The sequence below is a fragment of the Sciurus carolinensis genome, chromosome 1, assembly GCF_902686445.1.
Source record: "Sciurus carolinensis chromosome 1, mSciCar1.2, whole genome shotgun sequence".
NCBI classification, from domain to species: Eukaryota; Metazoa; Chordata; class Mammalia; order Rodentia; family Sciuridae; genus Sciurus; species Sciurus carolinensis.
The window spans coordinates 133,836,947-133,864,946 of NC_062213.1; the positions used below are offsets into that span (position 1 = coordinate 133,836,947).

Sequence of the window (28,000 nt, forward strand, 5' to 3'; positions counted from 1 at the left end):
CTTCAAGATGAGTTGCAAATTGTTCCCTCTCTTATTTTGTCAAGTTTGTGAGAAATCTGTATTAATGCATCAATTGTTTGGTAAAATTCTCTAGTGAGGTCATTTTGTCCTGAGTTCTCCTTGGTGATAATTTTTTATTAGTAATACAATCTTTTGTTTTAATTAGTTGTACATGACAGTAGCATGCATTTATACATTTTGATAAAGCATACATAAATGAAGTAATTTCTAATTTTTCTGATTGTATATATTGTAGGATCACATCAGTCATGCAGCCATACATGTACATGAAGTAATAATGTCTGTTTCACTCAACTGTCCTTCCTACCCCCATGCCCCCTCCCCTCCCTTCACTCCCCTCTACCTAATATAAAGTAACTGTATTGTTACTTTATATTCCCTAGCACCTCCCCCTTATTGTGAATTAGCATCTGCATATCAGAGAAAACATTTGATTTTTGTTTTTTGGGGGTTTGGCTTATTTTGCTCAGTGTGACATTCTCTAACTCCATCCATTTACAAGCAAATGCCATAATTTCATTCTTCTTTAAAACTGAGTAATATTCCATTGTATATATATGCCACATTTTCTTTATCCATTCATCTGTTGAAGGGCATCTTGGTTGGTTCCATAGTTTAGCTATTGTGAGTTCAGCTGCTATAAACATTGATATGGCTGCATCACTGTAGTATACTGATTTTAAGTCCTTTGGGTATAGATCAATGAGTGGGATAGCTACGTCAAATGGTGGTTCCATTCCAAGTTTTCTGAGGAATCTCCATACTGATTTCCATAATGGTTGCACAATTTTGCATTCCTACCAGCAATGAATGAATGGACCTTTTTCCCCATATCCTCTCAACAGACCCAAAATAGTCAAAATAATTCTTATCAAGAAAAGTGAATTAGACCTCACAATACCAGACCTCAAACTATACTCCACAGCATGGTATTGGCACCAGAACAGACACATAAACCAATGGTACAAAATAGAAGACACAGAGAAAATTCCACATAAATACAGTTATCTCATACTAGATAAAAGCACCAAAGACATTCACTGGCAAAAAGATAGCCTATTCAACAAATGGTGCTGGGAAAAATGGAAAGCCACACCACCCTACCTGAAACTGAACACAAAATGAATCAAAGACTTAGGCACTAGAACAGAGATCCTGGGACTACTAGAAGAAAAAGTAAGCCCAAGTCTTCACCATGTTGGCCTAAGATCTGATTTCCCTAACAAGACCCCTAAAGTGCAAAAAGTTAAATCAAGAATCAATAAATAGAATTGATTCAAACTTAAAAGCTTCTTGACAAAAGAAACAATAATGTGAAGAGAGCGCCTACAGATTGGGAAAAAATTTTTACCACATGCACCTCAGATAAAGCATTATTCTCTAGGATATATAAAGAACTCAAAAAACAAATAACACCAAAAAAAAAAAAATTAACCCAATCAACAAATGGGCTAAGGAACTGAACAGATACTTCACAGAAGAAGAAATACAATAATCAACAAGTATATGAAAAAATGTTCAACATCCCTAGCAGTTAGAAAAATGTGAATCAAAACTACTCTAAGACTTCATCTCACTCCAATCAGAATGGCAATTATCAAGACTACAAGCAATAGTAATACAATCTCTTTAGGTTTAAAATTTTTTCAGATGTTCTGTTTCTCTGTGAGAATGTCGTAATAGTTTGTGTTCTCTAGGAATTTATCTGCTCGTGTAATTTAACTTGTTGGCATACTCTTTTGGAGCTTATAAGCCTTTCCTTCTGTAAGGTCAATTGTAATGTTCGTGTGTCATTCCTGATTTTACTAATTTGAATCTTTAGAGGGTTGTTCGGGGTTATTTATTTGTTTGGGGTTTTGTGTTTTGGTTTTGTTTGCTGTCATTGTTATTTGGTTTCTTCCAGACTAGCTGAGATCCAGACATGCCTAGTGGAGCTTCAGTAACTCTGCACTAGGGATGGGAAGAAGGCAGGTGTCAAGCTTGCTGTTCCTTTCAGTGTTGTGCAAGATCTCCTGGAAGAGATGCTTCATTGTTTATGTGTTCTTTTAGGACAATTTGCAGAGACTTCAAATGGTTCAAATAATTTTGACAGAAGTAAGGATGAAATACCTTTAAAAAATAAGTTCAATGACTTTAAAGTAGCTTTGGGAATGATGAAGCTAGAGTGTTAGAGAAGGATGGAAAGAGTTTGAATAAGACTAACTTACAAAATGTAAGAAAAAAACAACACATATGTATTATGTACACATGTGATGGATAATTTTAAGTGTGTATATAAATGAGTTAACAAGTCAATGCTGCACACAGGTACTATTTCTTCTACACTTGAAAGTTTATATATTCAATGGCAAATAAAAGTGGGGTTAGATTCATAACTAGGATCTTTCTACACTTTGTCATATGTGACATCCATGGAGATTCCATCATGTGCCTACACCTGTTCTAGATGCTGGGGATGCATCTGTGAATGCCTGAGTTTCTCGATATGCTGAGCTTGAAATTCAGGTAGTCAGAAAGAAAATGAAAAACTAAAGTGTAAATGTGGTGGAGATTGAAAGAGAAGTTATCACTCCCCATGGAAAGGTCCATTTGTGGCAGCCTCAAGTACCTGAAAAAAACAGACCTCACCAAGATCAAGGATGGAAAAGGTTAAGATGTATAAAAGTGCTGTTACACAGACTTCAAGGCCAAGAAAAAGGGTGTGTTTCAGCAATTGAAAGAACCAGATGAACTTTAATTTCTAAAACAAGTCAAAAACTACTTACCCAGAGATATTCAAAAACATCATGGCAAAGAGGGAAAAGAGAAGACAGTTTCTATCTCTATTTGTCAAATTTCAGACATGGGTTCTGGGCAGGGAACAATAGCAGAGTGTGGTGGGATCCCCAGAGAACCTTGCAAATAACTCCCTTCTTTCTGCTTCCTTCTTCCTTTCTTAAGAAGTAATGAGGAAGGAATGAAAGTTCACAGAGTTTACAGTTAAACTGAGTTTACATTTACATCCCACCATTGTGACTTGCTCAGGGAATTGGGCAGGATTGTATTACCCTCTGTCAGTTTTGTATTGCTACAAAAATGGGAAAAAAAATACCTGAGGCTAAGTATTTTATACAGAAAAGAGATCTATTAGCCCAGAATTATGGAAACTAGGGAGTGAGGAAAGTTATGGGGCGTGATGTTGGCCAAATTATGTTGTTATATTGTGTGCATGTATAAATATGTAACGAGGAATCCCACCATTATGTAACATTATAATGTATCTGTAAAAAATATGGCGGGAAAAGAATTTGGGAAGCTGAAAGTCCAAGATTGGATGATCTATCCATTGAACTTCTGATGAGGGCATTTTGGGTACGTTACAACATCACAGATGGTAGCATATCAAGAAGGCCTATGGTAGAGAGAGATGTCACATGGAGAGACAAAGAAAAAAAGTTTCAAGCTCAATTAACAACAACAAAAAAAAAGGCACTCTTCTGGGACTTCCCATAAGAACCTCAACACACTGCCTCAAGAAAAGGATTACTCTCTCTTAAATTCCTAATCACCTCCCACTAGGCCCCACCTGTTAGAGGGTCTCTGACTTTTTAAATTGCTACACTGAGAACCGAGCTCCAGTACATAAACCTTTGGTGGGCACACTCAAACCATATCCAAACCATAGTGCACTCCTCAGAAACCTTGTACCCATTGCAAAATAGAGACAATATTATTTCCTTTGCATGACTGTAATCAGGATGAATTTGACACATAATATATGGAGCACCTAGAAAATAATCTCAGCAAACATAGAAACGGTGTAGTGTGGTGGTTCATGAGGAAAGTTGGAGAACAAAACTGCTTGGATTCGCATGACTTACTGTGCCATTAGTTGAGACAACTGATGAAGTCTATGCATGCCTCAGTTACTATAAAATCACAAGGAAAGATTTATTATGAGACTTAAGATGTACACTCCAAGTAAAGCAGTCAGCATTGGGTCTGGAACACCTGTGGAGTGCTGGGATCCTCCTGACCCGGCTGAGGACAAACACCAGGTGCTGGGTGTAAAACATGCACCTTCTCTCCTATAAGCTCCAAAAGGGTAACCAGCTCCACTGTAAGTGAGCCTCTTATTTTAGGAAATTAGACTTTAAAAATAAATGACACTTCCTCATTCGAGGATGCTTAAAGGCTCCCAGTCTTGGGAACCATTTTACTATATTCTAAATCTAATAGACATTTTTTAAAATAGCAAATGGTTTCTAGAATCTCTTCCAACAAGATGTCTGAAGGGTCTAGTTAAGAAATCCTGTCACCCCTCCCCACCAGCAGAGTGCTGGAAATTCCTTTTTTGGTTGTTGATTCATTTACTTGAACTAAGTACTTTCAGTTTCATATTACCCTAAATCTATAATAAAGTTGGCTGTACTCTTCAGTGTTTAGTCACTTGGGGAAATCCCAGGTGAGAAAGGCTCACGACACTGGAGATCAAAATAAAAGCCCAGCCATCCAGCAAGAGGAACTGAAGTGAGAGAAACCAGTTCACCGGCACTGAGCAGGAAGAGCAGGTAAGGCTTCCTTGCCTTCTCAGCCTCCGTCTCTGAAGCTCTGAGGCAGCTCTGCTCAGACACAGGAACCTAGGAGGCTGGGGCAGCGATGGGAAGGGTTTTATAAGGGTCAGTCAGTTTTCTTAAAAGCAGTCTGGGGGTGGGACAAAAGATCTGATGAGACCTTGAACTTCAACCTGACATAGGGCAGCACGTCCCTAAGTGCCACTACTGGGTTTGTGTGGCATTAGGCATCAGCAAACAGGGGCTAAACTCAGGGTGTGAGATGCACTGGGACTATCTTTCTCACTGTGGACACTGCTGTGCTGACTAGGGACACAAATGAATGACCAAGGTCATTAGGGGAGCCTGCTCAGTCCTGCTGGTGCTGCAGCTGAGAAACTGAAAGGGCTGCCTCAACAAGGGGCCAGGTAAACACCACTCACACTAAAAAGAACAAAGAGGAAAAACTGGAGCTAGGAGCACAGAAGGCCCCCAAAAGCAACGTTCTTTCTTTTCTTTTTTCTTTTCTTTTTTTTATATTACGGAATAAGTTTCATTGGTGAAACTTAAAAGACCAGAGCACAACCAAGGGCACGAATGTCTTGATCATCTCATCTTTTCACCATGGGTCCTCCCAGGGTCAAACAGAGGGACACTGCCTATTTCTCACTTTTCTTTGTTAGGGAGCCAGTGTGAGCACAGACTCATCAGAGCTGTGGTTCCAGGGGATCAGGGTTCCTTGGGAAAATCTAGGTGCCTTGTCTTCAGAAGTGCTGAGTACATGACAAGTGTACACCCACTCCTCTCGGTAGCAGGAAGTCATCCAACTTGGAGAAGCTGAATGAGGGTACAACACCTCCCCCTTATTAGAAGGAACTCCAGGTCTCAGCCAGCTTATCGCCAGGTAAACCAAAGTGAGCTCCAAGATTACATTTGGGCACTTTGGCTCATTGCCTCAAGATATTGCTTTTCATGATGTAGAAATGTCCTTACATTCATACGATTCTTAAAATTAAGCTATCCTTTCATTCCTGAGGTTGCCTTAGTTTTTTGTCTGCATATGAATTTATGGGTTTTCTTTCCCATAAATTCAGGTATTCTCGATTGGATTTAATTGAGATGCTATTGTGGAGAGATGATTGCATGTAGGTATGTGTATGCTTGCATGCACATGAAGCATCACGCTGTCTAATCATACATCTGAACCTGACTTCAAGGTGGATTTCCTTCTTCAGATGTAGTGCATACTCACTAATTTCCTGGTGCCCATCACTCCTTAGCCTTCCCCAGCAGGATCTGCCTGCATTTGACTGAAGGGCTTCCTCTGAAGATGCACTGAGGCAGCACCTTTGCTGGTCCAGCATCCCCAAACCCTCAGGCAAATTTTTCTACTTTCTGGAAACTCTGCCTCTGAATTCCTGAACAGGCACCAGCCTCACTCTCCGCCTTCATGTCTAAAAATTCTCTTTGTCGGTTCCTTCTCTTTCACCCTCTTCCCATTTTTCTTTCCTTTCTCTACCAAATGGAAAAAAAAAAAAAGAACAAACCTAAAATGTGGGGCTGGAAATACAAGTTTTTTTTTTTTTTTTTTTTATAAGAACTTCCTGTCCAGCTCTCTTGTTCTACTTCCTGTTCTCTTGATCCCTATTTCAGTAATTTGGGGGTTTTTTTTGCAGAGGAGGGAGGGTTATCAGGAATTGAACTCAGGAGCACTCAACCACTGAGCCACATACTCAGCCCTTTTTTGTATTTTATTTAGAGATATGGTGTCACTTCGTTGTGTAGGGCCTTACTAAATTGCTGAGGCTGACTCTGAACTCACAATATGCCTGCATCAGCCTCCAGAGCCACTGGGATTATAGCATGCACCACTGGGCTGAGCCAGATGATGTATTTGAGCATATTTGAATATGTGTTAAGCAACTTTTAAAAATTGTTTGCAGATCATGATTAAATCTTGGCATGATTTTTCCAATTTCACATTTTTTGAGTGGGATGGGTTTTAGTTGTAGCATATACTAATTGCATATGAATTCGTACACAATTGTGTAACTGAGTAAAATCCGTGTATAAATTTCATACGATTTGTCTTTTTAGTAGTATTATAATGCACTTCTAGTGTTGGTGTTTATGGAGAAGTAAATAATATATTGTTGCAAATGCTTTACTATTTGGATGCAATAGATCTTTGTGAAACTTAGTATGACTGTCTCAAAAAAAATATTTAAAAAAAAAAAAGGCATTAGGGATGTACTCAGTGCTTGCCTAGCATGTGTGAGACCCTGGGTTCAATCTGTAGGACTGTAAATTTTTTCCTATTTTTCATAGCAAAATTGACTCATCAAAATGTTATGGTTTGGATCTGGAATGTTCTGCAAAAGTTCATGTGTTAGGAAATGCAGCAATGTTCAGAGGTGAAAAGATTGGTTCCTGAGGGCTCTGACCTTACCAGTGTGTTAATCCATTATGGATTAATATGAATGGACTACTGGGAAGTGGTGTAAGCTGTAGGCAGGTGGGGCATGGCCGGAGGAAGGTCACTGGGAGTGTGACCTTGGGGATTACATCTGTCCCTGGGTCCTCTCTTTCTCTCTCTCTCTCTCTCTCTCGTGACTGTCATGAGGTGAGCAGCTTACTTTGACACACCCTTCCATGATGGTGTTCTGCCTTATCTCTCAGGGTCAGAGCAATGAACCAAAACAAATCCGTCCTTCTCGAGGTTGTGATTGTTCACTTACTAATTTACCATGCTAATTTACCATGAATCTCATGAAACTTAAGTTTCAGAGTGCTGCTCTGCTAAAGTAAGTTATGTTGATTCCACTTCTAGAATGTGAATTTGGGGTCCTCATTAGAGTGCAACAAGCATAAGTGGGAGAAAGAAACACATTTTAAAACATCTCGAACCATCCTAGGGGCATACATCAAACAATGAAAAAATTTACCCATGAAAGTCTTCATTTGCTTTAAGAATTAATGAATGAAAAAGTAAATATTTAATTTCTTAAATCTAGTGGGGTTATCCTATTCTATTTTTCATTTGGTGACTAATGTAAATTTTTTTTTTTTTTTTTTTTTTTTTTTTTTGCGGTGCTGGAATGTAAACTTTTAAATAAGAATCCAAGGTAAGGGGTGGGAGGGGTGGGGGGGAAGGGAAAAATAACAGCATGAATCAAACAACATTACCCTATGTAAATTTATGATTGCACAAATGGTATGCCTTTACGCCATGTACAGAGAAACAACATGTATCCCATTTGTTTACAATAAAAAAAAAAAAAAAGAATCAGAACATGCACCAACAGTGTGCAGGACACACAAAACCAGGAAGGAGACAAATCTTCAAAGCAGAGACTAACCCAGAAGGGGCACAAAAACACATAAACCAACAGGCGACGGTTTGGGAGAACCGAAGGTGAAAGGAGAGAAGTCCAGCGGTGCCGGTGAGGAGAGGGAATGGGCTTGGGAGAACAGCGGAGCGTGGGGGAGCGGAGGGGCAGGACGCCAGCACCCCAGCCGTTCGGAGCAAGAGCAGAGGAAACGGGCGGTCACAGGCCGCTGCCTCCAGGAAGCAGCCCTGAGGTGAAGAGAGAGAAGCTGCTTGTTGAGGGAGGGCGCCAGGGCCACGCCCAGAGCGGCCAGCACCGAACGCACCCCGGAAGGCTTCGCGAAAGAGTTGGCTGGCCTCAGACCAGGACTCGGGAGAGGACTCGGATGCTCACCGGGTATCTGGGAGCAAGAGTGTAATGGCAGAAGAGAGGGGTGGCATGGCACGGCTTCCTGACCCAGACTCGTGAGCCATGGGCCTCAAACCTAGGGAACCGCCATGGCCGTAAAGGGTGGGGTGGTGGTGCCGACACTAGGCTTCCAGGAGATGCTGTGCCCGCAAGTGCTTCTGCAGGGTCTCCAAACCCCAGAGCGGCCCGGGACAGCAGGCTGCTGGCCAGCACGAACCCCAGGATGGCGAGAGCGTTGTGCTCACCACCCTGGCTTAGGGTAGCCTGATAGGCTTTCTTCCAGTGGGAAGATGAAGAAATGCTTTGGAATTCCTCAGGGAAAATACTGAACGAGGCGGGCAGGGAGGGAGCAGCCGGGCACCGCAGCTGTGGGAGCTGGCCCTGCAGCCTCGGGAGCATGCAGAGAGGTGAGAAGTCCAGGCCTGGCCAGGAATGGGGCTGGCCCTGCTGAGATGAGCGTTGGACGCCACTGTTTGTATAACGCAGATGAAGTGAGGATAGGGTGCTCTGTCAACTCTGTTCCTGGAGAACAAAAATTCTCTGTGGGAGAACAGAGACGCTGCTGTAATCTGCAGGATAATCAGAAGCTCTGTAGCCCTGAATTTGAATTGGAAATTGTAAATGTCAGCGTAACATACACACACACATATGGGTGACATATGTTTCTAAAATATTTTGTTTAGCATAAGGTGTGATGTATAATTTTATATGTAGCATTTTGTTATATGTAATATGTTTTACATACATATATATAAAACCACACACACACAAAAAAGAATCCAAAGTAAGTTTCCCATGATAAATTAAATAGATGATTTGGGTTGTAAGAGCAATTAAATGTTGATAAGTCACTGTTACATCAACATTTTTTCTTACATCAAAATTTTTAAAGAACCACTCTGATAATATTTTCATAACTTGCTAAAATTTTACACTGAAATGGTTAATTTGAATTGTCAACTTGACTGGATTAAGAGATTCCAAAGATTAAGAGGCTTCTGGGTGTGTTAATGAGAGTGTGTCTAGGAATGATTGACATGTGGGACAGCAAACTGAAGTGGAGACCCTCCCTAAGTGTGGGCAGCACTGTCCAATAGGACGGGGCTTGGATGAAATAAGTTGGAAGAACAAAGAAGCAGCAGCAGATGCAAGCTCCATTCTTCTTAAAGGGGTTCTTGATTACCACTGCTATCACCTGAGGATATCAGACTCTCGCTTCATCACTCTTCCAAACTGGACTCTGCCAGTGATTCTCCAGGGAGTTTCCAGAGCCTTCAGCCTTGGAGTAGGGTAGCACCATTGATCCCTCCTGTTCTGAGGCTTCCACCTCTTGAACTGCCCAGCTACTGGTTGCTCCAGCTCTCCAGGCTGCAGGCGGACATTGTACACGATCCAGCTTCTGGCTGTGTAAGCCAATATAATAAATATCCCTTTTAAAATCATACTTCCTAAAAATAATAATAATAATAAAATAAAATAAAATAAAATCATACTTCCTGTTGATTCTGTTCCCCAACTAATACATACACAATTTTCCTCATCCACCTTGTTGATGCACACACCACTTTGGTTTATGCCGGGGAATTTTGTCTCTGCCTTCTGAAAGCAAAAGACTAGAAATTATAAAATACTCTACCTCTTCCCTTGCAGACACTCCTAGACATGGCCTCAGAGACCCACATGCTGGTCCCCATATGCCTCATTGAGAATGTTAAAGGGCAACTGATGGTCAACCAGGAAGCCCTACGGATCCTGTCAGCCATCACACAGCCTGTGGTGGTGGTGGCCATTGTGGGCCTCTACCGCACAGGCAAATCCTACCTGATGAACAAACTCGCTGGGAAGCAAAAGGGTGAGTGCCACCAGCAAAGCTCTGCTGAGCCCTCTGTCCTCCACACTGTGGGCAACCAGCCTGGGGCTAGAGGGGAGAAAGTTAGAGTCAGGGAGGGACAGTGAAGCTAAACTTCCACTCACAGTTGGACTTTTTATCTTCATTCATAAGAACTAACTCTCCCCACTCTGCCTTAGTTTCCCTTTTAAAAGTACAGGCTGTTCCTTTTCTAGAAGGAGGAGGCAGTAAAAAGAATAATTAATTTGTATGATAATAAATCATAATAAAGTATAAGACTTTTATTAAAATATTCACATAGTAAGAGCAATCTTCCACTGATTTTTAAAGTTAAAACAAGTTTTAGTTTGTATTAAATAATCTTTTTCATTGTTGAAAATTAGCATAACATAAAATTACCCTTTTAAACCTTTTTAGATTTACAGCTGTGGCATTAATTCACATCTTTGTGTAGCCTGTCTCATCTTTCCCAAGAGAAACTTTGGATCCATCAAATAATAACTCCCTATTCAGTCATGCCCCACCACACCATCCTACACTCTGTCTCTAAGAATCTGACTACTCTTGGCTCATCATTTAATTGGAATCATAACAAAATTTGTCCTTTTGTGCCTTACTACTTTCACTTAGCATGAGGTCTTCAAGGTTCATCCATGTGGTAACGTATCAAATTTGATTCCTTTTAAGGTGCAATAATTGATATACCCACAAATTTGTTTATCCATTCATCTGTAGATGAACCCTTGGGTTGCCTCCACCTTTTCACCTTTAGAAATAATGCTGATATGAACATGGATGCAAAACTACCTGTTCATGTCCATGCTTTCAATTCTTCTGGGTATATACCCAGAAGAAGAATTGCTGACTTATTTGGCAATTCTGTTTAATTTCCTTGGGAATCGTGTACTGTTTTCCAAAATGCCTGCAAATTCCCATCAGAAACGCATGAATGCTCTAATTTTTCCATATCCTTTCCAACGTTTATGATTTCCTGTTTTGTTTTTGTTGTTTCATAGTGGCCATTCTAATGGGTGTGAAGTAGTATCTCATGGTTTTAATTTACAGTTCCCTAAATGACTACTGATGTTGGGCATCTTTCATTCACTGTTGTCCATTTGTTTATCCACTTTGGAGAAATAGCTGCCCACCTCCATAGTCATTTTTTAATCTGGTTGTTTGTGTTGCATTGTAGGGATTCTTTCTATATTTTGAATGTCAACCCTTACCTGATACATATCTAATAAGTAGTTTCTCCAGTTCCATGAGTTACCTCTTTTCCTCTATTGATAGTATATTTTGATACTCGGAAGTTTTAAATTTTGATGACATTCCACCCATGTTTTTCTTTTGCAGTCCATGCTTTTGGTATCATATCCAAGAAATCACTACCAAATCCAATGACATGAAGCTTTTTCCCTAGGTTTCCTTTATGATTTTATAGATTTAGCTCTAATGTTTAGGTCTTTTATAACTTTAGCTCTAATGTTTAGGTCTTCCATCTATTTTCAGTTAATTTTCATGAGTGATAAGGTAACAATCCAACCACATCTCCTCCTCCTCCTTTTTCCTTGCATGTGGATCTTCAGTATTACCTAGGTCAGTTATTGAAGAAACTATTCCTTCTCTATCCAGTGTTCTTGGAAATCTCATGAAAATCATTTGACCATATACATGAGACTTAATTACTGGACTCTCTATTCTATGGCTCTATATATTTGTCTTTAAGCCAGTACCACACTGTTTTGATGACATAATTCTGTAGCATCAGATTTCAGAATCTTTGGAACCACCAAATTTATACTTTCTTTCTTTAAATGTATTTTGGGGGATTCTCCCATCCAAGTACTAACCAGGCCCAACCCTGCTTAGCTTCAGAGATCAGACGAGATGGGGCGCGTTCAGGGTGGTATGGCCTTAGACGGGGGACAGGTTCTGAGATTTCTGGAGATTTCACATTAAAATCAGGGTGTGTATTAATACTTCTAAAAATTCATTGGAATGTTAATAGAAATTCATGGAATATTTCACTTTGGATAATAGAAATATCTCAAGAATAGCAAATCTTTCTATAGATGTGGATTTCCACATATGGTTTTTATTGTATATGGGTAATTTCCTTATATTTCTAGTTTGTTGATTTTTTTGTTATTATTAGTATTGCATTATTTTCATGTATTGGATATCCTAATTTTTATTTCTCTAACTTTAGATCAATCAATTCAGGCTGTGTATTTTTCTCTTACTCTTGGTTATGCTTATATCACAATTTTCAGAACCTACTATTAAAACTCTACCCATCTTATCTCCTCTATGCTTCACAGGCTTCTCTCTGGGCGCCACAGTTCAGTCTCACACCAAAGGAATTTGGATGTGGTGTGTGCCTCATCCCAAGATGGCAGACCACACCCTAGTTCTGCTTGACACCGAGGGCCTGGGAGACGTAGAGAAGGTAAGGAAGGAGGATTCTAATTTGGATTAAGCCCCTATCTCCCAATATCCTTTCTCCTATGTAGTTTTTCCTTAAAAAAGAATGTGCACTTCACTATATCATTTCATTTTTCTTACATATAATGAGACTGAGTGTAACAATCAGAAATGAGGAAAATAATCATAATACACAATCCTAGCAGAAAAGCAAGATAGTAGACAATATCTTAACTATAAACAATAGGCTGTAAGTTCCTCAAGTTACCCCACAAGTTACCCCACATGCATAAATATGGCAAAAATAAAGTTAATGTCATGGGGCTTATCCTACATAGAACATTAGTTAAGAATTGGGGTTTTGAAGTCCTAAGACTTTGTGTTTAAATTAAACTCTGGTGCCACCTTAGTGTCTTTAAGCCAAATATCTGACTTCTTTTAGCCTTAGCTTTCTGATCTATCAAATGGATGTAACAGTTTTATATTTGCCTCATAGTATTGTCTTGAATATGAGATAATGTTCAGGTGCATAATAATTACTTGATTAAGTACCTAGAAGTATTATAAGTCTTATTTGTAGTTAGCTCTTCATTCCTGTGACCAAAATACCTGACAAGAACAACCTAGAGTAGAACAGATTTATTTTGATTCATAGTTGGTCAACTCCATTGCTCTGGCCTGAGAGATGAGGCAGAACACCATTATGGAAGGGTGTGGTCAAAGTAAGCTGCTCACCTCATGACAGTCACAAAGGAGAGAGAGAGACAGAGAGAGAGAGAGACAGAGAGAGAGAGAGAGAGAGAAAACCCAGGGACAGATATGACCTTCCTCCAGCCATGCCCCACCTGCCTACAGTTTACACCAATTCCCAATAGTCCATTCATATTATTAATTCATAATGGATTAACACACTGGTAAGGTCAGAGCCCTCAGGAACCAATCTTTTCACCTCTGAACATTGCTGCATTTCCTAACACATGAACTTTTGCAGAACATTCCAGATCCAAACCATAACATTTTGATGAGTCAATTTTGCTATGAAAAATAGGAAAAAAATTACAGTCCTACAGATTGAACCCAGGGTCTCACACATGCTAGGCAAGCACTAAGTACATCCCCAATGCCTTTTTTTTTTAAATTCTATTTTGAGACAGTCATGCTAAGTTTCACAAAGATTTATTGCATCCAAATGGTAAAGCATTTGCAACAATATATTATTTACTTCTCCATAAACACCAACAATAAGAACATATTATAATACTACTAAAAAGACAAAGTTTTTACTCACACAATTATGTACAAATTTACATGCAATTACTATATGTTACTACTACAAATGGAAAAATCATATCAAGATTTAATCATGCTCTGCAAACAAATTTTTAAGTGGCTTAACACATATTCAAGTATGCTCAAATGCATCATCTGGCCATGCACAGTAGCACATGTCTGTGATCCCAGCTATCTGCCAATCATCATAGGAGGACATAGTAGAATCAGTGTAAACCAGAAACACTAATCAAAAAAAAGTATTCTAAGTCCAAGTCCTACGATCATTTCTGTTTTTACTTGGATTCCTTTTATAGGTCATGAGTCTGATAAAACTCCAAGTGAGCATACTTTTACCACTGCTGATGTGGAAAGTACCATGTAATACAATATCTCCCTGGCAAAAATGTGTTCTGACTTTCAGGGCGACAACCAGAACGACTCCTGGATCTTTGCCCTGGCAGTCCTCCTGAGCAGCACTTTTGTGTACAACAGCATGGGAACCATCAACCAGCAGGCCATGGACCAGCTGCAGTATCCTTTCTGAGGTCCAGAACAGCACCAAAGTCAGAGGGGAGACTTCTATTAATAAATCAGCTGCCTGAGCCAGAATCTTGGTGAACCTAGCACAAAAAGAAAAACAAAACAAATACAACAAGGACAGGGAAAAAGCTAATATACCTACTAAATAATTGCCAAGTAGGTTAAGAACAAAGGAGAAATGAAGGTTTTGGAATATGTGAACTAATATGGGATGGGAAGCCCTGTTATTTTTGTCAGTTTTCCTTAGTTAGTTCCTCAGCTATGTGACAGAGCTGACAAATCGAATCAGAGCCAAATCCTCCCCTGATGAGAACGAGGTTGAGGATTCAGCTGAATTTGTGAGCTTCTTCCCAGACTTCGTGTGGACTCTGAGAGATTTCTCCCTGGTCTTGGAACTAGATGAACAGTCCATCTCAGCAGATGAGTACCTGGATAATGCCCTGAAGCTAAAGCAAGGTAACAGAGACTTAGAATTGATAAATGGGAATGTCAGAACCCAAAAAGTAACAATTTTTTTACTTTATTTATTTTATTTTAATTTATTTTATTTTATTTTATGGGTACCAGGGATTGAACCAAGGGGCTTTTACCTACCAAGTTATGTTCCTAGTCATTTTGTTTGTTTGTTTGGTTGGTTGGTTGATTTATTTTCTGTTTTTTTGAGACAGGGTCTCACTGAGTTGCTTAGGGCCTTGCTAAATTGCTGAGACTGACGTTAGACTTGCGATTCTCCTGCCTAACCCTCCTAAGTCACTGGGATTATAAGCGTGTGCCACCAGAACAGATTATTTTTCTACTTATAATTTTCTTACATTTACAATGTCATATTTCTTCCAAATATCTATTCCTAAGAATTCATGCTTAATATCTAAATTAATAGATTTGATTTTGTTATATTCTTCATTGCTTTTCTTTTTCTTTCACCTTTCCCTTTGCTATGATTACATAAATGTGAAGATTTGTGCTTTGATTTTGTGAGTCTATATTTAACCAAAGAATATGAATATAATGGATATAGATTTGAAAAAATAGATTAAAGCATAAGCATTATGCTAGGCCAAATGTTGAAAAACTACCGCCCAACACAATTGATGGCCAAAGGAGATGCCAGATGTCTTTGTAAATAAATTTTATTAAAAGAATGCTGTGTCCATTCATTTACATATTATCTATAAATGCTGTCATGACACAATAACTGAGTTGAGTTTTAGAAGTCTTGTCTACAAAGCTTAAATATATATACTCTTTTGGGCTTAAAATTGTATTTTTCAAATTATTATAGTATCCAAATTCTTTTTTTATCTTCTTCCAGGTACTGATAAAAAAGACAAAAATTATAATCTGCCCCGACTCTGTATCCGCAAGTTCTTCCCAAAAAAGAAATGCTTTATCTTTGATAGACCCACTCATAGAAAGAAGCTTGCCCAGCTAGAGACTCTGAATGATAATCAGCTCGACAGTGAATTTGTGCAACAAGTTGCAGAATTCTGCTCATACATATTCAACTATTCCAAGGTTAAAACTCTTTCAGGAGGCATCAAAGTCAATGGACCTCGTGAGTACCCTTTCCAGAAATTCCACTAATTGTTAAGATCAGAGGAACTTGAAATAACATTAACCTAGTTCAGTTTTGAAAAATACTTATCATATTTGTTGTATTAAATTTTAGATCGTATCAACATTTGTAATAGATTTGTTAACCAAGTGTCTTGATGGGAAAAGAAAGGGAAGGCAAGAAGAAAAAAATTTTATTGCCTAAAATTGACTTAGTACACTGGACCTACACTCTCCAATATGGTAGGCACTAGACAAACATGGCTATTTAAATTTAAATGTAAATTAATTAAAATGAAAGAAAATTAAATTTTGGATCACAGAGCTCTATTTCAAGGCCTAAAATCTACATGTGGCTAGTGCTATTGTACTAGCACATCCAAGAAATTCTCTTGGACAATACTATTTATTCTAATACACCAAATGGAGCACTCTATTTAATTGGGTTACAATCATTTGCTCCATAATAGCAATCAGGTACTTAATAAGGTCAGGACTAATAATAGACATAAATTAAAGAGGTATGCTTTCTGTTTTAATGGCATTTGATGTTAAAAATGGATGTGAACTTTCAATAAACACCAGCCCCTGTGGTCTAGAACCAGGATTCTCAACCCGTCACCTTAGGATCTTGCCAAAGAGGAAGGTCTAATTCAATAGATATGGGGCAGGACTGGGATGCTTCATTTCAAGGAACTAAGGAGATGGAGAATGTGAGGCAAAGTGGTGGTAACTGACGTGCTCAGAATTACACAGAATGAAGTCTTTCCTTCAGGTCAACAAATAGCATCATTTATTCTCTATATGTAGGCTTGGAGAGCCTGGTGTTGACCTATGTCAATGCCATCAGCAGTGGGGATCTGCCCTGCATGGAGAATGCAGTCCTGGCCCTGGCCCAGATTGAGAACTCAGCTGCTGTGCAGAAGGCCCTTGCCCACTATGACCAGCAGATGGAGCAGAAGGTACAGCTGCCCACAGAGACCCTCAAGGAGCTGCTGGACCTGCACAGGGCCTGTGAGAGAGAGGCCATTGAGGTCTTCATGAAACATTCCTTCAAAGATGTTGACCAACTATTTCAAAAGGATTTAGCGGTAATTTTTCTCTCAAGTTTTTATGGATTTGGATTTGAGAAGGCAAATATTATGAGAGAACAAGATGGGTCTTATTTTGAGAGAGGCAAATATTACTAGATTTTAAACTGATGACAGCTGCCTATTGATAATCATAATGAACAGGAGAATTGGTTTTATTATTAGGTACTCAAATCTTTGAAACCTTTTCTCTCTCATGAATAAGCTAATAATCTTCCCCTTAACTTAATTACATGCATATAAATAATAATCAGAGCTCCTGATCAAATTACATGCCTACTGTTATCAGACTGGTTTGATGTTCATGCCAGAAAAGCAAAGAAAATTTTAGGCTTAGTTGTCTGCAGCCTGGTTACATCAAGCCACATTTTTTCCATGTGCAATCATTAATCCAGTCTAAAAATGAAGAAGCTTACCTCTCACAATGTGGCACAAAGCTAGCAATCTCTGTTCTGAACCTCACCTCAAAGGAGAAGGGGCTTTAATAAAAAGTAGGGACCAGAAGAAAGGACCTGGTCCTGCTGAGGAAACTGTATGTTTTTCTAAGGGTCCAAGATTTTTTTTTTTTAAGAAACAATCTCAGAAATTCTGATTTTAAGCTAACACCTTTTTCCTGTTCTGTTTTTTATTTCCCATTTTAACATCAAAGGCCCAGCTAGAAACAAAGCGGGATGACTTTCATAAGCAGAATCTGAAAGCATCTTCAGATCGTTGCTCAGCTTTACTTCAGGACATTTTCAGCCCTCTAGAAGAAGATGTGAAGCAGGGAGTTTATTCTAAACCAGGGGGCTATCGTCTCTTTATTCACAAGATACAAGAGCTGAAGAAAAAGTACTATGAGGAACCCAGGAAGGGGATGCAGGTGACCAAGACCTATCTGTGTATATGGCAAACTGCTAATGTGCTTCCTTCCAATGGCACTGTGATCAAGACTAACTGCACAGAGAGGTGCCTTACTCTCTGCATGACATTCACACTTTTCATAACATGTACAAGAGCCCATTATAACTAGACATGTCCTAAGTACTCATCAAAGAAGAGTTCACCCAATTAACAATTAAGGTATAAAAGAAATTATCAGGTTAACCACCAAGTTGTTACTATCATCCACATTACTGCTGGATAGTTTGTGTTGCAAAGGACAGAAATGCAATGCTGCTCCCCTGAACAAAAATAATAATTCATCATTTGTGCTTCAAACTGGCTTTAAAGGACAGCTGGATCCAAGATTTCAAATAATGTCACCATCTGGTCTCTCTGTCCGTTACTCACCCCCACCCCCACACTGCCCTCCCTCTCTTCCTTCATCCCCATCTCTCTGATCAGCTCTCTCCATGAGGTCTCATTCTCCAGTAAGCTCACCCCATATAGGACCACAGCACTGCTAACTCCAAACTAACTCCTCAGTCTAAAAGGACTGAGTCTCTTTTCTTTAGTAAGGGACCCCTTAAAAGCTATGGATTAGTGGGTGCTTGACCAAACAGCCTGGAGCAAATGCCTATTCCTGGACAGGGAATCTTGGTCACCAGGCATGCCAGGGCCAAGAGGCACAATTCCTAGATACAAAAGTGCTGGGAAATTAGACAGGAACAAATACATTTCCAACTGCTAACTCTGTTTTTGGACTTCAAGGCTGAAGAGAGTCTGCAGACATACTTGAAGTCCAAGGAGGATGTGACTGATGCAATTCTACAGACAGACCAGACTCTCACCGAAAAGGAAAAGGAGATCGAAGGTGAGCAGCAAGTCAAGAGACTAGAAGGCTGAAAAGCTTGCACAGCCTTTGAAACCTAAGAAACCAGGGATCTCCAAACAAGAGCAAGAAGAGCAAAGATGTGCCTTCTTTTCCAAGTCACACTGGATAGAGTCTATGCAGGCAGTGGCAACAGTAGCAAGTAAGTGGAGAGGAAGGAGGCCAGGCAGCAGTAACCCCATTCACCTTTCTCTTCTCCCTTTTCCTCTTCAGTGGAGCGTGTGAAAGCTGAATCTGCAGAGGCTGCAGCAAAAATGTTGGAAGAAATGCAAAAGAAGAATGAGCAGCTGATGGAACAGAAAGAGAGGAGTCATCAGGAACACATGAAACAGTTGACTGAGAAGATGGAGCAGGACAGGGCCCAGATGAAGCAAGAACAAGAGAGGATCATTGCTATTAAACTTCAGGTATTGAGTTGCACCACCTCGAGGTTTCTGTTTTTCTCTCCATTCTCCCTGATCACAACTTAATGTGGCAATTAGAACATGAAGCCTAAACAATGACCTTGCCTGCTCACTCCTACTTTTCAATTTCTGTGTACCTGCCTGATGTGTTCATCGCCCATCTCTGGTTTTAAGTTTTTTATCTGCGGTTGTATTATTTCTAGTCCTTTATCAGTATATCCTTCAGTTAATGGTAGCTGTTATCTGCTAAACATAAAAATATTTTATCTCTTGCTTAATACTATCAAAGCAAGAAGAGTATCCCTATTTCTTAGGAGAAAAATAGTTTCAGAAAACATTAAATAACTGTTATAAGCTATTATAAAAATATAAAATATCTGAGCTGTCTTCACTAATAGAGAAACCCACAATGGATTTGTTTTGTTTTGTTTTTCTGTCATAACTGGTTATCACCTGAGCTCTAAGAGAACTTCTATGAACAGCAGGACTCCTTATTCCTTCCATCTCTGTGACAGACTGATGCTCCTACCTGGTTTCTATGCCCTGCTCCCAGTTTGTATTGGGTTGGAAGTTATGGCAGTAGTTCAGTAAGGTCTGTCTAAGAGTCTTACCTATCTTACGCCACCGTGCTACCAAGTGGTGGAGGCTTAGATCAAATCTCCTAATCTAAGTTTCAGATATTTTATCAGATTTTGAGAACACTTTATTTCTGTGTTATGTATATGCACATAACAATAAGTGGGTAGGTAGATGTATAGAGTTGAAGCCAAGCATGACTAAGATTTTCCACAAAGGTTTTATACAATTAATGGCAAAAGATCAAGACTGGGAATTTAGGCTCATTGCCATATCAGGAGGTATTGCTGAAACTATTTCTTAGCTAAAGAACACCCAGGAGGAGCAATCAGAGAGCTTAGATGACAAGGAAAAAGTACAACAAAAATTAAGGGTAGAGAAAATTTCACTAAGAAATTCAATACTTAAAAAAAATTAAAAAGAAAATCAATGAATGTGCAAACTAAATAGATACAGGGATTTACTTAATGCTATAGTTTATTCAATTTCCATTTTTCTTTTTTAGGAACAAGCACGGTTACTAAAGGAGGGATATCAAGAAGAGAGCAAACGACTTCATAATGAGATACAGAATCTTCACAGGATGATGGAAAAACCAGAGAGTACATGTGTCATAATCTAAAGACCTAAAGATTAGATGATTCCTGTTGCTGTTATGCAAAGGATAGCTAAAGTAATTTTAGATTCTGGAAAAGTATTGCTTCTTTTGATAATTGTGTCTTATACTATTAAAAATTCTCAAAGACAAACACTATGATAATTAAAATCATTGTTCCTTTTCCTTAAAAGATTATAAATTGTGTAATAAGGATGCATTTTATATCTGCCTCAACACAGGAAATATCACTGACATTACTCAAGAAAAGTTTGTTCAAGTTGCCCACCATTAGATAAACGGACACTGAGAAGAGTCATAAGTCTTGGCACACAGCTCGTAACCAAGTTACCCAAGTATATAATGGGTCCAATGTCAGAGGCAATCGTTCTAGTTTACTCCTGAAGACAATGTACATTACACGAAGGATAACCAAATTATGACCAATAATGGGATTTCTAGACACTTGGCAACAGATGATCCTCACTGGTGAATTCTAAGGTAAAATAAGCCACCTTATATAGAAATTCAGAATCTCTATATAATCTCTAAAGAAAGTGGAAGAAACCATTATCATGAGAAGGCATGAATTATAAACAAATGTTCTAAACAAGAAAACTTTCCCTTTTGGACCCAATTCATCCAGATCATAACACTTTAGAATTTTAGACAGTTGACAATGGATTACCCGGTAACATTATAACAATGATGTTCTGTGTACTTAGAGCAATGTAGAATTTGCAAATGCATATTCAGGCTTTAAATAATGAAGAATAATGTGTTAGAAAACAAACTAACTTAATGATTGTTTATAGTCATAAAGCTTAAGCTAGTTTTTCTTAACTCTGAAGTCATCTTTGAAATTCCATCAATTTTCCACAAAGAGAAAATGGAATGCTCTTGACGTTTTTAATAAAATATTGCTCTTATTACTTGGTATATGCATACTTTTCCCCAATCATCAGAAGTAGTTGAATTTTCTTAAAAGGATCAAGAATTATTTTTGAACTGGAAATAAAATGTGTTTCATGAGTCTTTTTATTTCTTTTTCTCAGTTTTTCACCAAAAGTAAGATTATAGACTTCATAACAATGGCTGGGTAACTTTTGTGGAAAAAAAAAAAAAAACAAATAGTAACTATTTATCGCTTTGCAAGTCATACAGTCTGTTTCAGCTTCTCAACCCTGCCTATCCTGCAAATTCAACAATAGATAATACATAAACAAATGAGCAGCTGTTTTTCAATAAAACACTATTTTAAAAACAGGTGGCACCCACAATAGTTCACAGACCTCTATTTTATAGAAACATTGGTTAAAGTTCTACTTGCCCACCTTATATTATTTAGATTTCTAAGAATCACATGGATTAAGTTGTATATGTTAGTATCTAGAAAAAATTATGTGATGTTTCAAAATATTATATGTTTAGAAAAAAGCAGGGAAGCAGCTAATACTATTAAATCCACATTAAAAACACTGCTTTTTCTAATTTCTTTGGGGCCTTCCATTGCCTTGAGTCCCTTCCCCTCCATCAGTTGGCAAATCCCTTCTTTAACAATTGAGCATGGACTGACAGTATCTCTTCACTTCATAGAGATCCGGGTAACATTTATAGCATATTTGATGGAATATTTATGTAGATATTATTTATGTTTTCTTTTCCAAGTTGCATTGATATAAAGGAATAAATAATGTATTTTTATTAGTTGAAGAAGCTTCATGGTAAAAAAGAGTAACTCTGCCTTCAAAACGAAGTAATGTAAGCACAAGGCCCTGGGTTCGATCCCCAGCATCCAAAAAGTTGAAACATGGCAAAATTAAGTCACTTCCTCCTTAGCTTGATAGCATCAAAGCCAAGATCAATTGTAAGTCATTTGCTTCTTGGTGTCATGCTTTTTCCATAGTATCACCAGGAATAAAATATAGCTCTCTCCTTAGGGAGGCATGTTACTGTCACCAGTGTGCTCCTGTGAATTAAAATCAACTTAATAGAGATTCCTTAGATTCCCTGGTTTCTTAACCCTCAACTTCTCCTCAACCTTTTCTTTTTTTTTTTTCCAGTTCTGGGGATTGACACTGGGGGCACTTTACCCCAAGCTATATCACCAGCCTTTTTATATTTTATTTTGACACAGAGTCTCACCAAATTGCTGGGACTGGTCTTGAATTTGTAATCCTCCTGCTTCAGCCTCCTGGTTAGCTGGGATCACAGGCATGTGCCACTGTGCCCCCCTCCCTCCCTTCCTGACGTAACACTCTGAGAGACTCACTGGGTATAATAAGTGCCAGAGAAGGAAGGACAGTGCCAGGTTATACACTTGAAGTCTGCTGGCACTGCTTCAGGCTGAGACCTCCGTTTCCTGACCCTATGATTGTTCCTGTGTCAAAATATTTATAATTAAGAAAAGTATATCTTCTCTCATTTAAGTGATAGGTTGCTACTTTTCTTTCTGTGTAATAGTGAAAGAAAATGTAAACACCCCTGATCTAGGAGGATCTAGGTAGAGGAAACACATCAAACACTGAGATCCTGACAAAGGCACAGAAAATCCCTCAGTGAAACCTGTCTCACAAATGCTCAGGCTTGAAAATCAACTAAGCTAAATAAAATCTATCTACCAAAAAAAAACCAAAAAAACAAAAAAAACATATGTAAAGGTTTAAGAAACCCTGCTGGGCTTGTTGTGTGCCTAGTAATCCCAGCAATTTGTAATACTCAGTGTTATGGTCTGGATGTGAGGTGTCCCCCAAATGCTCACGTGTGAGACAATGCAAAAAGGTTCAGAGGAGAAATGATTAGGTTGTGAGAACCTTAACCCCTATTAGGGATTAACTGAGGGGTAACTGAAGCCATAGAGTGTGACTGGAGGAGGTGGAATTGGGAGCATGGTTTTGGTTATATATTTATACCTGGCAAGTGGAGGCATCTCTCTCTGCTTTCTGATCATCACGTGAGCTGTGTCCCTGTACCACATTCTTGCCTGTGATGTTCAGCCTCATTCACCTGCAGCTCCAAAGAATGGTGCTGGACTTCTATGGACTGAGACCTCTGAAATTGTGAGTACTCAAACTTTTCCTCCTCTACAGTTGTGCTGGTTAGGTCTTTCACTAGCAGCAGTGAAAAAACTGACTAAAACACTAAGGCATGAGAATGCAAGTTCAAGACCAGCCTCAGAAATTAGCAAGACCCAGTCTCAAAATAAAGCACCCCTGGGTTAAATTCCCAGTACTAAAAGAAAAAAAAAAATTAAGAAATGCTTTTAATCTTGGATGCGTCAAATAAGAAAACTGACATTCTGACAACTCTAAGTGTATAATTTTGACAATTCAGTTAAATGAACCAATTCTTCAAAAAGCATTTAGTACTAAGACCAAATAAATATAAAACAGATAACCTGAATTACCCCTATAACTTCTCAAGAAATTGGATTTACAGTTTTAAAAAAATCTGAAAAACAATTCTCCAGATCCTGATGGCTTCTCCTAACTGGCAAGTTTTACTAAACATTTAAAGAAATAAGTTCTACATAAATTTCTTTCAGAAAGTACATTCCAGTACATTCTATGAGTACAGCAAGTCTACAGACCAAAATCCCTCATGATTATAGATACAAAACTCCTCAACAAAATTGTTGGCAAATTAAGCCAGTTATAAGGGTAAACACCTGTAGTCCCACTGTAATCCCTCTCAGGAGGCTGAGGCAGGTGGATGGAGAGTTCAAAGTCAGCCACAGTAAAAGCTAGGCCCTAAGCAAATCTGTGAGACCCTGTCTCTAAATAAAATAAAAAATAGGGTTGGGGATGTGGCTCAGTGGCTGAGTGCCCCTGAGTTCAATCCCCGGTTTCCAGCCCCCGTCCCCGCCCCCCACCCAAAAAAAAAAGACAAATCTAAAGCTAACAGCTAACATCATAGTTGATGAGAGACTAATATGGAGACTGAATGTTTGCCCCTCTGATCCAGGAGCATAGGAGATTCTGTGGAGAAGGCAGCTCAAGACCTTCTTTCCTGAGTTAGCACTGACAAAGGCTTGTGTCTCACATTGCTTAAGTTCCAGTGGGCAATTAAATATGTCTAGTGATGTGTATCAGGCTTTTATATAAATAGAAAGAGGAAAAAAATATAACTCAGAACAAAGAATGTAAAACACTTGTCAAGCCCACACTTGCCCTCCATTCTAACCCCTGACATCCACCAAAGACAGGAAGGCATAGAAGACAGGCAAACTCTCCCATTTTTAATTATAGAGATCTTTTTCTCAGTCTAATTCCAAAATTATTGTCCCCCTAGGAAGTGTGATAGGATTATAGAAAAAAAAAAAAGTTTCCCCAAAACAAACAAAAATCCAGGAATTGTTTAGGCTTAGGGATTCATTCATTCAAGAGAATTGGTTGAATATTTACATGGCACTCTGCCAAAAGTCTAGGAAACACAGTTGTGGTCCCCTCATAAGGAGCTAATAGTCTAGTGGTGAATACAGATTTTAAACAAATAATACAGAACATTAAATACCCAAGAAATCGAGGTAAAAAGGGTTTGATCTATTCACTCTACACCATGATTCCTCATACAACTCCTAATATGTCTCAACCGTATTTCTGTTTATAAGTTAGTAGAAGAAAAGGAATACAAACTGGGAGAAGAGAGAGAGTATGAGAGAGAACCTATCAACTTTATCCAAACACAACTTTAATAATATTCACTTGACATCTCTGCCTGGTTGAGTACACCAAGTCCATGAAAGAAATTAAGAAAACAATGAGTTTCTTCTAGTGGCTAGCTGTTTTTTAAATCTTTCTTCACAATATCTACCACTCACTTATATTACCCATGAGTTGGTTCATACTTACTGCAAATCTCCCCCATAAGACTTCAAGTCCCAGTGGGCAGGGAGGGCTTGTTTGCTTGTTCATTTGTTTTAATCACAGCATCAACAGAGTGTATAAGGCTGCCAGGAACATAGTAAACACTTCATCCAATAAATGCTTTTTAACTAATGGACATCCCATATCATCCCAACTCCATTCCTGATCCTTATCCCTGAAAGTTTGCCATTTGATTATAAAACATCATACTGAATAGTTCAGGAGGTTGATAATAACATATTATTCTCTTTTCCTCTCTCTGTCTACTCCCCACGAAAGTTTCATCATTATCCCCTCTTTAAGGACCTAGAAAACCTGGTGTTGACTTATACTCCTGACACTGCTTTCCGGATCTACCTGGCATGAAGCATGTGGCAATGACTTTGGACCAGCAGTAATGCTGAAAGGACACTGCTCACTATGACAAATTGAGGGAGCAAAGGGGCAGTCCCCTTAGAAACTCGCCAGGAGCTGCAAACCTACACAAAGCCTGGGAGAGAGACCTGTGAGAGCTGAGAGCCTCATTATGAATGTGGACCAGGACATCCAGAAGCAGTCATAATGACAGGAAACCTGCTACCTTCCTTAGAAGAACAATTGTCCCAGGTACTAACCCTGTGATGCTCACCTGTGTGTTGACATTTTCTGACATTATCAGCCAGAAGTTCTACACCTAGAGTTTTCACCAAGGACAATTTTCATTATTATAACTTACATATAGAGCCCATATTTTGAATGCCTTTTTCATACCAAACTGATTCATAAAGTTAAAATTCATTTTCCCTATTTACAAAATGTTCTAAGACTATAAAGACTCTAAGACTAACTCATTGGTTCCAATAACGAAGGCTAACTATTAAGTTACTATAAATTTAGCCTAATATATATATATGGATAGACAAACAGATACCAAATAGACCCTTAGTTACCCTGACCAGCCTTTCTATGGGGAAATCCATTAAGGTTTTAAAATACTTAATATTTCTACATCTATTACTACCTGGCTGGAAACATTAATTTATCTAATTATCTAACCACACACACACACACACACACTATTTCACTTAAATTAGCTACATAAGACTGAAAATTAAAAATAATTCTTTAGCATTTCTTTTAGCAGCTTTTTAGCCACTATGATAAAAAAAGTCTAACAAGAATAATTAGAGGAGTAAAAGTTTATTTGGGGACTCCATATTTCAGATGTCTCAGTCCATAGGTGGCCAAATCCATTCTTCAGGGCCAGAAATGAGACAGACCATCATGGCCCAAGTGTGTGGCAGAGGAAAACAATTGGGGACACCAGGAAGTAGAGACTTCACTCACTAGGGACAAAAATTCTTACCCCAAAGGCAAGCCAACAATGACCTACCTCCTGAAACATATCCTATCTGCCTACTGCTACCCCTCAGTTAATACCTATCAGGATTAATTCACTGATTGGATTAAGAGCTCATGATCCAATCATTTCACCTCTAAACCTTCTTGCTTTGTCTCACATGTGAACTTTTGGAGGGACACCTAATATTTAAACCATAACAGGGATGTGAGGTGGAAAAGGCTTTGGGAACCTACAAGCCTCACTTAACTGTCTTTTTCTACAATAGATATCTCTTGCACTGTTCTAGGGTTATGAGGTAAAGATAAATGTAGCTTTGCCTGCCTCATTCTTAGGACCAGAAGTCATAGATAGACCCCTAAGAAGCATTTCCAGATTATGAAGCTTGCTAACATCTTTCACTTTGTTCTCAAGGGAACTGAGCAACCTTACTGTTGTTGGGCACTTGCCATGGTGTTTCTGGTGAAACAGAACCATCTCAACAGAACACCAACCTCAGACAGTCATTCTGTGACCAGGACAAAATGACAACAAGCAAGATCACTTCATAATCTTACCCAAACTCAGAGGAAAATCATTGTGCTACACTACACTACATTCCTTCCAACAAAGATTATTGTTCTTTCCTGCAGGCCTAAATAACAATGCTAATGCTACCCCTCTATCATCTAGTCTTCTTACAATTTAAGAAAACGTGGCCAAGGCGTTGTGGCTGGAATCCCAGGGACTTTGGTGGCTGAAGCAGAAGAATGGCAAGTTCAAGGTCAGCCTGGGCAACTTAGTGAGACCCTGTCTCAAAATGAAAAATTAAAAGGTCTGGGGATATCACTCAGTGGTACAGAACTCCTAGGTTAAATCCCCAACACTGAAATATATATATATGCGCAAATATACGAAAGAAAATCTAAACATGCAACTTGATTCTTCACAAAAACTCACCATCGCCCACACCAAAGTGATCCATGAGGTTCTTCCTTTATTCCTAGTCCATTTTCGTTCTTTTTTCAAGTGTCGTATATCTGCCCCCTTAAGTCTCACGTCCTTCTTTCATTCTCAGTTCTTTGATCAAATTCATTTTAATGTTTAAAAGGTCAACTTGCTCTCTGCTTTCTTTCCCTCACCCCATCTCAGGTGACAAATACCTCTACATCTACAAACCCTTTTTCTCACATTCTTCAGGTTCGTTTTCTCTCAGAACTTCCAAACCTGAATTCACTCAGTGACCAAGTAGTGGGCACAGGAGCAGACCTTCCTTCTACACCAGTCTTCCTCCCTTAGCTCTCCACAATCAGGCTCACAGATCCAATCCAAGCACTCGGCCTGTGACATTCCTTGTCCAGTCTTCACGCACACCCAGTCCACGCCCCATCCCGCCCCCTAACTCAGGTCCCCTGCCTCCTGATCCGGTTTGTGATCCCAGCGGATTTCGCAGCCAATCTGTGCACTCA

The 28,000-nt window shown here is 39.0% G+C and overlaps 1 protein-coding gene and 1 long non-coding RNA gene across 2 annotated transcripts; one reads left to right on the top strand and one right to left on the bottom strand.

The window, feature by feature from the left end:
• The first annotated feature begins 5,365 nt into the window (after nucleotides 1–5,365).
• On the top strand, nucleotides 5,366–21,383 carry LOC124979890 (guanylate-binding protein 1-like). Its single transcript, XM_047544792.1, is given in 12 exon segments — nucleotides 5,366–5,457; nucleotides 9,941–10,142; nucleotides 12,461–12,588; nucleotides 14,257–14,366; nucleotides 14,635–14,831; nucleotides 15,688–15,930; nucleotides 16,740–17,020; nucleotides 17,670–17,882; nucleotides 18,653–18,755; nucleotides 18,987–19,180; nucleotides 20,259–20,340; nucleotides 20,343–21,383. Coding segments are annotated over 12 exon segments (1,857 nt in total). The 5' UTR covers nucleotides 5,366–5,394; the 3' UTR covers nucleotides 20,384–21,383.
• LOC124979982 (uncharacterized) lies at nucleotides 13,724–27,893 on the bottom strand. The gene is made up of 2 exons (XR_007107719.1): nucleotides 27,492–27,893; nucleotides 13,724–14,455 (listed from the first exon to the last, which is right to left on the bottom strand). It is a non-coding gene; the product is annotated as an uncharacterized LOC124979982 (long non-coding RNA).
• Nucleotides 27,894–28,000: the final 107 nt, after the last annotated feature.